This window comes from Pleurodeles waltl, chromosome 7 (assembly GCF_031143425.1).
Source record: "Pleurodeles waltl isolate 20211129_DDA chromosome 7, aPleWal1.hap1.20221129, whole genome shotgun sequence".
Taxonomy (NCBI): Eukaryota; Metazoa; Chordata; class Amphibia; order Caudata; family Salamandridae; genus Pleurodeles; species Pleurodeles waltl.
Window position 1 is genome coordinate 89,264,868 of NC_090446.1, and position 13,108 is coordinate 89,277,975.

Consider the following 13,108-nt stretch of genomic DNA (forward strand, 5'->3'; position numbering starts at 1 on the left):
CTTCAGATTTACCGACAATCATGCTGTCACATAATGTTAAAATACATTATACTACAAGCAGATTGCGTGAGAGGGACTTCCGGCAGAGGAAAGGGAGAGGAATGTGGATTGGTGGGTGTACTAAGTAAGAGAAAGTGCATTATTTTGTGAAAAACCAACATTTTTGAAGTTCCTCTAAACAGAGAGAGACAGTGTGTGTTCGTTTTTGTCTGTGTGTGTAAAAACTCCTGGTGAAATCTGACAGAAAGATCACCATACCCAACTGAAAGCACCTGCAACCTTCTGTTTATCACAACTACAATTATTAGGGGGGTGTAACACCCCACACTCCCGAAGCTACACCACTGTCTACATCAGTCCACTCTACTCTGGAACTCCATGCCAATGCACTCTATTCTACTCTGTGGTACTCTACCCACTTCACTCTACTCTGCAGCACTGTACTCAATGCCACTGCACTCTACAACACTCAACTAAACACCACTCCATGCCACTGCACTCTGCCACTCTACATAACTGCACTCTGTGACACTCTACTCTGCAACACTTCACTTTATGCTGCTAAACTCTACGCCACTCTACTCTGCGCTACTGCATTCTATGCCAATGCACTTTACACCACTGCACTCTACACCACTCTACAATTCGTTCTGCCAACTGCACTCTGCAAACACTGTATTCTATGCCTCTGCACTTTACAGCCCTATATTCTTCTCTGCACCACTCTAAATCACTATATTTTAAACCACTCTATACTAGTGCACTGTGTCACTCTGCTGTACTATGTACCACTGCAGTCTATGCCACTGTACCCTACCCCACTCTACTGTGCACCACTTCACTGCAATCTACTACGTAACACTTTAATCTACGCAACTGCATTTTACAACGCTGCATTCTATACCACTGAATACTATGCTGCTGCACGCTACACCACTGCATTCTGTTCCACTATACTCTGAAACACTCTATGCCAATGCACTCTACATCAGTCAACTCTACTCTATGCCACTCCAATACACGACACTCTCTGCCACTCCTCTCTACAACTCTAATCCACTCTTCGCCATTCACCTCCACAACACTTCACACCGCCCTCCTCTACGCCACTAACATTTGGCCAATGAGAACTGGAGCCACGCTCCTGTACAACATGGCTAAACACAGTGGCAAAGCCAATAGCTCTTGCATAGGCGAGGCCTACTTGCTGTTCTAATGCTTGTTTTACAAAGTGGCCTAGTTATACAAAATGCATGCAAGCCCTGATGTTCTGTCTCTCCTCAGACTTCTTTTGAAGAAGGCCTGCATACATTTCCATGGGCATCAGTTTTTTAATAGTCATTGATAAAAGGGGATCCAGGGGAGTAAATGGTTGTCCATCGACGTGGCATGACTTTCCCTTGTAATCGTCTTCTTTTCTTGTCATTAATGATGAATTTGAAGCACCAAATCAATCTGTGATTAGTTGTGATGGTCCGATTGGCGATTTGTCCTTTAGATCATCTAGAAGTTTGTGATAAAGCCCGGGCTGCGGAGTCTTCATCAACCCACCTGGATTCCACCTTTGGACAATACCTTTGGAGCCCTGCCGCAACAATAGTAATCTTACATCCACCATCCTCATAGTTTGTCTTCACCTCAAAACAGCTTTAACCAGATCCATGAATACATTTCACTCATGCAACCAAGGAATCTATTTCAATATCAATATTGTGGCCAAGATGAGCACATGCTTCATTAGTTAGGACAGTTAAAAGCTGTCTTGGCCAATTCTGATGGAAACTGTGTGGGCAGAGTTAGAAAACGGAAGCTACTTTGTGGTAGAAATGATTGAAAATATTGTGGACCTGCTCATCTTCTCAGGAAGAGTCAATCTTTCCAAAGGAATGCTACACATTGCAGCATTGAACTGTGTTGTGAAATCAAGCCCTGATTACCTGGTGTGTGACCGGAGGAGCCATAACTTGTTTCTCTCGGTGTGGGGAAACTTCATCTAAGTGATTTAACAAATAAAATCACTCACTTGGAGTGGTCTTTAGATACTCTTGGATTACCAAAGTGGCTTGGGCAACACCCTTTAGTTGACTGGAATCAGACTCCTGTTGGTGTAAGGCAGTGCTTAATTTGGAAAGAAAAAAGGTGCCAGTGCCCAAAGCCGTCCCCTGAAACACGCGGCTGCTGCAATCAAATGTGCGAGCATGGAATACTGAGGCAACGTAACCCTCAAGTCATCCCGGGCCTCTTCAATCCATTTACAGCCACTCCCTGCCCCTTCAACTCACTCTTGCAGCTTTCTGCTTTCTCCCATTGTGACGCTTTTTCGTTTTTTCTTCGTCCGTCTTTACCATATGCATCTTTTGCTCGCAGTAAATGCTTGAGGCAGAAAAATAAGCGCCAGCCCTCAAAAATAAGTGCCGGTGCTCCGCACCAGAAGCTACAGGAACAAATTAAGCACTTGTGTAGGGTGGTCCTGACAAACTGTCAGGGTTTAGAAATGTTATCTGATGAGTTCTGATGACAATCTGCCTCACTCCCCAGAGTGTCTTTGTCAGTACCAAGAAGCACGTACCAGACAGTCAGACATCAGAGGGAAAGGGGAATGGGTTTGAGAGAGAGACACATACACACACTGCACGGCCAGGTCTTCTTGGCTCTCTGGTCGCACATATCTGGTTGGTTCACAGTAGGGACAGAGATTCTCTGGTAATAGAACAGTGCACTTATTAAGGAAGCATTTATCACAAAAGAAAAACACACAATATTCATAATAAAGACGTAATAACCATGTATACTCACCAGCTTCGGAAAAGCGGGCCGCAGTGAACCTAAGCCAAGTGGGAGCAAAGCTGGTAAGTCCAAAACACAGGAAACCAATCAAGGCTGTTCTAAGCAGGGAAGGAAAAAGAGGAAAACACAGCAATACTCCAAAGCCAAAACAGAATCCAGAGAGCAAGGTCAGAACAACAGACAGAGGGTTCAGAAAATCATGGTACCATAAAGGGAACAAATAACAAATCTGGGGTATGGGAAACTGAGAGAGAATAAAAAAGCTAAAAATGGAGAGGCAATACAATGTGAAAGGTGTCAGGCAATGTCCTAAAGCCTTCATGATATTTTAATACTGCTGCTACCTTTTGCAATCCAGAAGTCCCATCCTTGACCCAAGCCCAGCTGCTACCTGCGGTCTGCTGTACCCTTAGAGTAATGGCCTCACAGGTGTCCTCAAAGCCATTCTCTAACCCCAAATAACTTGCATATTCCTGACACAATGGGTTGTCTCCCCAGAGAGATGTTATGACATGAATATCACATACATTCTGCCATTAATATGGCCTTGCAGCATCCTCGTGGTCTGATGTCTTCTCTGCCTGATTGCTGGCATTCTGACAGACCAGACCTTTGTAGGGTTTATGAGCTGTAATGTCAGGAGAGAGCCTAGTAAAACAGCAAAGGATGGACAGAGAAAGACGAGAAGTTAGACATTACGGCTCAAAATGAAGAGTGCACAGGGATGGGAAACTGGGAAAAAGAATGTACAGTGTGCAGGAAGAAACTAGAGAATGAGAAGATAAAGCAGGCTAAGAGAAATCAGAAGGCAAAGAGCACAAGAAGAGAATGGACAGTGTATATGGGATTCAAGAAATCGAGAACTATGAAAAAGAAGAGACTGGGGCATAGCGGAAAGATGAGAAAACATCGCAAACAAAGGATAGAGAGTAAATAAAGTTAAACATGTAATTTATGGGGAAAGCGGGAGTAACAAGGACAGAATGGGAGTGAAAAAGCCTGATTGAGAGGGAAAAGTTCAGAATGGGAGAAAAATGACAGTCCTATTCGTCATGAGGGTGCTCATAGTGGCGAAACATGTCTGGGGAATTAAAAACCGCGTTCTCTTAGTTACATGGAAGAAAAGGTTATTTTTCCTTAGATCCACTTAAGTTCCTGAAGACTTTTTGATCTTTGATGCAGTTAGTAATGACCTATTCTACAGCTTTTGATGAATGGCTCTGCAAGATCATGCTCATTAACATATGCTTTAATCCAGTGACTTTTGTGTTGAATATATTTACATATCATAGCAAACAAAAGATGTTCTCTGTGTTCAGTCATCCGCCAAACTAGAGGCATATTTAGGAGCCCCTAGCGCCACCTTAGTGATGCCAAAGCATAATTTTTTTTACACTAGGGTGGCTCTAATGTGGCTTTTCTGCGCACTATATTTACAAAGTGGTGCAATGCATGCATTGTGCCACTTTGTAACCCCTTGCGCCACATTATGCCTGCACGAGGCATATTGTATGCATGGGGGCATTCCAGCACTAGGAGGCCAGCAAAAATGTTGCAGTGCAATTTAAAAGATTTCACTGTGCCATTTTTGGCGTCATTTTTAACACCTGCTCATAGCGCATATATACGGCCCAACCATGGTGCCGTTAGGTGCCAGAAAGGGGGGGCCCAAGAAAAGTGTTGCATCATAGCTGATGCGCCACCTTTTCTTAAATATGGCCCATTGTATTCTGTATTGCACCTTTCCAACATTGGGCAGGAAAACCTACAGACCCACAATACATACAACTAGGATACAAAACACCCTCTACTACCTCGCCCCTTCAGGTAGGCTGAAGTTGGATCATATTTCTAGAATGTGATCCCACCAAATACTGGGAAATTAATTCATTTTTGAACCCCGATGAACATGTGGTGAGAAGATAACATCCCTTGCTGCCCACTGATTTATATTCAAAGCAATGAAGTTGTTCGAGGGTGCGGGTATTTCAGCACTGGGCTCTAATCTTTCCCACTTTGGGCAGGATTTAAGAGAAAATGACGGTGTGTGTCACTGCGCCACATTTGGCGGCATCGCACATCGTCATTTTCAAAACTCAAGATGCACCGTATGTACTAGAATACGGCGCACCACTGTGTTTCCCCCTGTGCTGTCACTAAATATGCTTCCACACGCCAAGGCAGCAACCCTTGCACCATAGTGCAAGAATGGCTGCGTTGAGAGGAATATTGTTTTTGTGCAGGAAGGGTCACCTTCCTGCACAAAAACAATCTTAAATGATGATTTGCTTTTCTATTTGTGCTGCAGAATGCATCACACATAGAAAGAGCAAAAAATAGGAGAAATTAAAGCATTTCTCCTCGTTGCACCATGTTAACCTCACCCCTGGGGTGGCGTTAGATTTTGGCGCTGCCTCAGGTTTACGAAAACTCATAAATCTGGGGCAGCTTAAAAATGCAAACGGTGTTGATGTGGCACGCCCACAGCAACACCCATTGCACTCCCCTTCCACGCAAAGTGCTCCATGAGAAGGGACCGTATTTACAAGGTGACGTTAAGCCACAAAAAGTGGTTTAACACCACTTTGTAAATACGGTACAGTGCACAGCACCACCGGAGCATCACATAGTGACTCTTAAATATGCCCCTTTCTGTTTAAATGAGCAATGTGTCAAAGTCTATATTGGAAATGTCACTGCTACACCTGCTATGTGGCAATTTGTTTCAGCACATACAGTTCCACTCTGTTTCACACTCTTAAAATACTGTTTTCTAATCATCTTCTACACTTCTTGTGCACACACTGTCCTGAACACATCACTTGGCACTCAATTACACAGACATGAGAATTAAATGTTCTAAAATTATCCTTTGGAAACATAAAGCAGTCCACACTTTCAGTTTCCTTTCCCTTCACCGGCAGAGAATTGCTCTAGGGGCTAAACGGAACAGAAAGAAACCCGGGAAACAGGTTTTTACTTGTCTTCCCACATTGGCCACATTGTGTGATGCTGTGTAAATGGCTTTCTAAGCTAAATAAACAGCTTGCTATTTGCATGAATAAGGACTGACAGTCCCGGTCTCAGGCAGGACACAGTGGTAGGGCAAAGGTGCTATGGTCTCTGGTGCAAGTATTGGAAGCGACCTCCATTATCTGCTGCTTGGGTATTAAAATACAGCCATAATTAGGGTTCAGTGGGCCCTAAGGTGCCTGGGACCTGTTGTCACTAAACCTGCTGCACTATTTGTAGCTACGTCCCCTGCGGGACATCTTCTGAAGGAACAACGGCTGTCACCATAATCATGATAATATTAGCTAATTATAACTTAGACATTGCGCAGAGATTGTGATGCTGGTTGTTTTCTCCTTCTGAGTGAAAGATGTACATAAAGGGAAGTGCTACTGCTCTGGAGTTTCTTTCAACCTAGTTCCCTCCAAGGACCAGTAGAGTTAACAATGATGTGTGCAGAGCGCGTCTGGTTTCTATTTATGACGGGGGGATAAAATAATAATAATGTTAAAAAAACAGAAAAGGCAATTATCTGACTGCGGCGGGTCTCTCTCTCCTCACAGCGACATCCTCTCGTCATGGCTTCAACGCAGCGCGGAGACCAGTGAGCAGCGCTGGCAAAGCCTGATGATGGTTTCATGCTGGTAAAGAGCATGAAAGCAGCATCAGGATTGGTGGGAGCGGGCTCTCGCAGCACTCACCAGAGAGACAGCCGGCCAAAGGGACATGCGCACTTTAAACAAGTGCACAGCTCCCTGCTGCTGTCACAGAGCAGCTAACGTCTCGCCCGTCCTGACACTCGGTTCAGGATGGGGTACTGAAAAATAAACTGGTAATTAAAAAAAGTCTATTACTATTTTATTTTTCAGCTCTGGGGCATTTTTGTAGCATGGCGACGCTCCTCCGCGCTCGTGGAGGGGTTGCCTCTGGATGTGTGTCTGACACGCCTTCCAAGAGTTTGGTGACCTGCTTTGCACAGGGTGGCTGGACAGGCCTTTTATCCCATCGGGCATTTCCCCAGTAGTCCAAAGCCTATGTAGGTTGGCTTTGAAAGCCCAAGGCCGCACCAGGTGCCTCTGTCACTTGCCCATTGGGTATGGTGAGGCTTAAAGAGACAGAGAGAGAGAAAAAGAGGGAGAGAGGAGGAAGCTAGAAGGAAAGTGATCAGAGGGGGAGAAAAGCTAGGGACAATGAAAGAGAATGTTTGAGCATTTTTGCCAGGGCTGATACTGGTCCGCAGTCCAGCCCTGGTTGTGCTTCGGGTTCGTAACACAAGAGAGAGGGAGGAAGTTATTGAGTAAAGCCCTATGCAGCTATCGGACACTGCAGTTTTAACAGCTCATAATACATTATCTCATGCTCCAGTGGCGGCTGCCACTGAACAGGGGTGGCGGAGGTGGGACAGGGGAGGAATTACAAAAAATAAATAAAAAATAAACATTTCTTTTTTTAAACCACTGACCTTTGAGGGGAGATACATTTGTCTCCCCTCCGTCCTTTTTCCGGCTGCACAGGCTCCCAGCCAATCACGACGCTGCTGAGAGCAGAGTCGTGATTGGCCTGAGCAGCCTGCTTCGTCGCTCAGACTGGGAACAGGAGTCTGGGCATGTTTTCTACCCGGCTATGCAATGCAGCCTGGCAGAAAACATGCAAAGTGCGCATGTCATTTTGGTCGGCCCCACACAGCCGGCCAAACAGACATGTGCACTTTGTGTGCACATCGCCCTCCTTCGGCTCCCTCCCTCCAGCCCAGCCCTGCCCCGCCCCACCCCACACTACAAGGAAAAATAAAATGATAATAACGTAGTGTACATTATTATCATTTTATTTGGCCTTTTTGGGAACTCCAGCGGGGCGACGCTCCTCTGCCTTAGCGGAGGAGCTGCCCCTATCATGCTCACTGTTTCTGCTCCCCCTTTAATTATTTTCAAAATATTGTAAACTCACAAGCAGGTAGGTGCTGTGTTGAGTTGACAGATTAAGAGTGAAAATTCTCAGGAAAGCCCTTTTCCCTCCTTTTTGAAACAAATGAAATGCGCGGCAGAGCCAAACTGTAAGCCTTGAGGTAACAAGGGAAATCATCAGGGTTTGTTTCTTTTGCTTCAACGGCAAAGACGAAGCATTGAAAGTGAAAGTGTTTTACAGTATGCATTTGACATTTTCTTTGGAATGGTATGTACATGAACTGTTTTTTTTGTACCTTTCTGGACCAGCTGCTGGGGTTTTCTTTTCATTGACAAACTTGTGACTCATTCATGACTGAATTGTAATCCTGAGATTAGTGACAACAGTCTAAAACAAGTAGATGGATAAAAGGATTTTCTAAAATAAATCACAGCTTGTGCAAGAGGAAAATGCCTTCACTCAAAAAGAGAGAAGACTATATATATATATATATATATATATATATATATATCTTTTTTTTTAAACATCCATAGTCATACGCCTGCCTTCCTAGTAAAATATATCTTCCAGTTAACAAACCATTAACACCGTTTATGATAATGCACTGTTATATACATATAATGTCTGTGTTCAGGATGTCCAGCCTGCAGACATAATAATGTGTTTTGAGGAGGAGATGGAGACCAGCTAAAGGCACGTGTTCTAAACTTCAGAGTCCTGATACGCCATCATGCGCTCTGCCCTGCATCTTCAAAGCCCTTTGAGATGTCCAGCACTCACTTGTGCTCACTGTGCGCCATGGTCTCACAAGAACAACACAAACAACTAAATAAAATAAACTGTACATTTTTATCAAGTGCTTTAAATTAGATTTGTATTCTCAGCACTGGAACATTCGCGGAGGTGTAATTTACAATAACAGCATTTTTTAATGTAGGCAGAATTTAAGAAATACTAATATTTCTAATTTCAAGCTTTGAAAACTAGGAAAAGGAAGGAACTGTAAGCATTGCCCAATAACCCATTAAGGAAGTTGGTCTAAGTGTTTTAAATGCTGCTGAATGAATTGTTTGAGAGCCGTTGTCCTGATAAACCCTTTCAAAAGTGGATTCCACTCACCCGCAAATACATATATGCACATTTTAAAAAAACAGACACACAGAAAAAGAGGAAACTGTGGATGTCTTGCTCAGCCATAGTGCAGACTGCTTTGCTGAATGAGGAAATACATTTGAGATGTGCTGTAAAAGCTCCAGGCTATTGGCTTGTTCTATAAAAAGATCCTGAATATCTGCAAGTTGGGTTTTTATTCAGAACCCAACACTCTCAGCATATTTTAAAATTAAATGTCAACATATTAGCAGTAGGAAAATGCAGAATATCAGCCCACACACCTGTAACCCAACTATGCATATGTTTAAGTAATGAATTACAGGACCCACTGGTTTTAAACACAAATAGGTCTGGTGCTGGTATCATCATCCTACGACTTGATTGAGATTAAACCAACCATTGGGTGCACTGAAGAGGACCATGTGCCATCTGACTCAATAGTTTCTTCTTTGATTGATTCAAAGTGAGGATCACCGGTGCGAAATAAATAATGTTACACATTGTTATTTGTTAATTTAAAATGTTGTGTTACTTTTAGAAATGTTGAAATTTTGTATTTATCAGTATGAGGGAAAACAACCAGAATTCATGCAGTTATTCATTATTGTTTACACACAGTAACTGAAAAAGGACATACAGTGTATGTACTTCAACTGTCTTCTATCTGTTTGTCCGGACTACATCTACTCTCAACAGTACTAAGTTAGTTTTTGCTTTGATTTTCAACGTGGCCTCTCCAGTAGGGTGAGTGCTCCAGGTTTTGTCCTGATCCCCAAATCGTGAGTATGATAGTTCCATCCGAGAAAGGAAATATTGGGTCCTGGTCTGACTCTGGACAAAGACTACATTCTAGAAGATAAGTTTGTCCCATGAACGCCGCGAGGCAGAGCACGAGTTGGGGGATAATTCAAATATCAAGACAGGTTTCCACAGAGAAATGTACATTTGGTAGTACTACTCTAGTGTCTAAAGACCATAAGGACACATAGCAAACACCATAACAACCTATATGGTGGCATCAATATCCTTCTATCTTGAGAGGGATTGTGGGTGAGTGAGAGAATGGGGCAAGGATTATAGAACCTTGGTTCTCTGTAACAATTATTTCCCAACCAATGGCTCTTCTGTCAGTGACCTTTCATTTTGCAGAATGATTTTGCAACACATCTGACACTAGGAGATAAGGTAGCCATGGGATTATATGAAGCCATCTTGGTCACCTCATCTGGACATCTGCTCAAAAAAGCAGGCCTGAGGTATTCCACATTCAACCAAATGCACATACAGCTCATAGGCTTTGTCCATTGGAGAGATGCTGGATGATTGTGTTATGTATGTCTGTCTTGGAACCGTTTACAGAGTCACTAGCATCAATAGAGATACAGGTGTGTAAGTTCCGAGTAGAAGTACACCTAGATCTCCTATGAACCGGGATTCTATACAAGGACCATTCCCAATGCTAGTCTGGAATACTAACAATGAGAACATTCTCAGTATGTAAGCAGTTGAGATGTACATTTTGTAGAGAAACGGAAATCTGTTAGTTTGGCCTCTGTTAAGGCATAGCCTACGAAGCTCACATGTCAGTTTGAAGACATTTAATAACATGGTGATGCTCTCTCAGTGCAGGTAACACATGCTTACTAAGCCTGTATTTTGTAATGAGTTGACTTTCTGGTCCATTTTCAGAGACTCTGTAGGGTATGCTGCTAGTCCCTTAAATTGTAGCTCTGCATTGTGCATGTGGGGTCCGATTCACAAAGATACACTTAGACTTCTGGTCTAAGTTTAGACCAAAAGTCTAAGTTTACGTCTTTTCATTATTCACAAAGGTAAGTTACGATTAGTATCCTTACGTCCGCACTCGGGCGGAATCTCCGTACCGGAGTGGAATCGCCGACCTCGGGGCAGATTTCTGCCCCAAGTGTGTAGATTCCACCTGACTGTGTACGTAAAGATACTACTCATAACCTTCCTTTGCGAATACCAAAAAGTGATAAACTTAAATTTTTGGCCTAAACTTAGACCAAAACTCTAAGTTTACCTTTGTGAATCAGGCCTGTCATCTGTAAACAGCCCAATCATATTCTAGCTTACAGTTATTTAATGGCAGTTGATAGGCTGAGACTGAGTCTATGTTCTATATAAAGAAAGTCCAGAGCCTGGGTCTTTGTTCGACAAAATGGTACTACTAACACAAGGTTGAATCTATAAATGCAGAAAGCGCATATAGAGGATCTAATAAGCATTTGGCCCATTCTATTTATCCAAGATTTATATACAGGTGGTCGTTACACTGTATGTGTGCTCTATAGAGAGTCCAGTCATAGCTTGCGTTTGTGCTGTAAATGCACAACATTTCTTTGTATGTCCTTCTCAGACCCTCCTACTCCTCCTCTTCGGAAGGGAGACCTCTCTCCCAACACTTGTGTTTCTCTTTTTGATATTGGGGGTTACCCCTATGTTCCAGTCCACCAGCCTGGTACCTAAGATCCACAAAATGTTCCTGACCACTCATTGCCTGCTGGTGTACAAGGACCCCCAAACTCTCTAGCAAAGTCTCTTCTTGCAAGGGCACAGAAAGCCCCCAATATCCACATGGACACCTCTCCTTTTGCAGATCAAGGCAACACTGTGACTCTGGTCCAGCCTCTTCCTCTTGCATTCCAGCAGCATCAGGGCCCTCTGCCCTGCTCACTTCTTCCGCGGAGACAGCATCACCCCACTTTCCACAGTCATCAATCTCCTGCTGTGGGTTTGATGCATCCGAATACAACTGTCCACTCAGCTCTGCAAGGGTTGGGCTTTCTTTCTCTCCAGATTGGCTCTGCTCCTGTCTTGGGTACTGGAGTTCTTCCTCTGTGGCCCCAAGCCCAGGAAGGAGGCCAAGAGTGTCCTCGATCGGCACAAGATCAGGAGGTGCTCTCTGTTGGACATTGTTGATGTAGCCCACATAGACTGCCCCTGGGCTGTAAATGTGGAGCGGCCCTGATGGAGGGAAACAAAACTATGTTTATTCTTTACTGATAAAACATCTCTCCAAATCCAAAACCAAGACCGCCCTAGAGTTTCCTGATAACAGCAAGGCAAGCTTCATCCCATCAGCGCAGCCTTTCTTCTAGTAACATATGCACAGCACTTGCTAGGCACAACCATTACTGTATGTAAAGTATTTATATAATTCTAACAAAACTAGGAAGCAACAGAGTGCTGAGCATTGATGGGGAGTGTTGGAAATTAAATAAGGTTGTGTACATCCATTGAGGATTTACAAATTTTAATGGTACAATGATGTTATATTTCATATACATCTGTGCAATTTTAAGTGCAGGAAGATAAAGAGATTTGCCTAGAGTCACACAACTTTCAGTCAGGTGTCAAAGCCAGAATTCAACTCAGCTCTGGAATAGAACCCAGGTCCCCAGATTCCGAGGACAGTGAGAATGTTTTCTATATACAGGTACTCTCTGTTGTACATCATAAAGATATTGCAAGTCACTGAGGAATTCCATGACCATATAAAGGAACAAGGCAGAAGGCCAAGTTCTTTGCATGGTAATGGAACTCTGAAGTGACTAGCAATATCCTTATCATGTATGGCAGGGGTACCTTATTTCTTGTCATACAAGGTCACACCATCACCTTTTCCATATACCATCTAAATCTTTGGAGCATAGCTTATATCAAACAGAGAGCATATTTGCAAACATGAATATTACAAAGAGAATCTCTGGTGCAAACTAAACAAATAAAAAAGCTGTTAGATATTTTTAGTCAGTTTTTTTCTTTTAAATGCACTAGCTCAGAGTCTGTGAAAACATGCAGAAAGATTCTAACTTTTCTACAATTTTCTAAGAAGTGCAAACATGTTGCCATAACAATCACCTTACTGTTTTTTCTTTACAGCTAGACAAACAGAGCAGAAGAAAGAAAGCTATGTTAATTTATGTTCTGTAAACAGCTGCTTTAATTATGCTCCATGATCTAACCTGCCATTTCCCTCCGCTGCTGGCTCTGGCAGCAGACATTATGAAGTCAGAACGGAACTGTAATAAGTTATTACAGTTGAGTTCTGACATAATTTCTTTGTAATAGGACACTGTGTGTGTCATACGTTCTCTATTATAAAGAAATTAGGGACAGGTTTTTATAAAGTGATTGTAAAATCCCATGCATTATATACATATTAAATGTTTTACATTAATATGATATTAATGCATAGGTACACTAATGCCAATGTAGAGGGAAACTGTTTATTCACGTTTCGTTTTATCATATCTAATGTAGGCTT

The 13,108-nt window shown here is 42.9% G+C and overlaps 1 protein-coding gene across 1 annotated transcript in view; it reads right to left on the reverse strand.

Moving 5' to 3' along the window:
• Positions 1 to 10,842: 10,842 nt before the first annotated feature.
• Positions 10,843 to 13,108, reverse strand: part of LOC138303747 (uncharacterized) — a 191,618-nt gene continuing 189,352 nt past the window's right edge. The window contains exon 10 of the mRNA XM_069243124.1: positions 10,843 to 11,805. Within this exon, the coding sequence (XP_069099225.1) occupies positions 11,204 to 11,805 (602 nt within the window). The 3' untranslated portion in view covers positions 10,843 to 11,203. The remainder of the gene's footprint in view (positions 11,806 to 13,108) is intronic.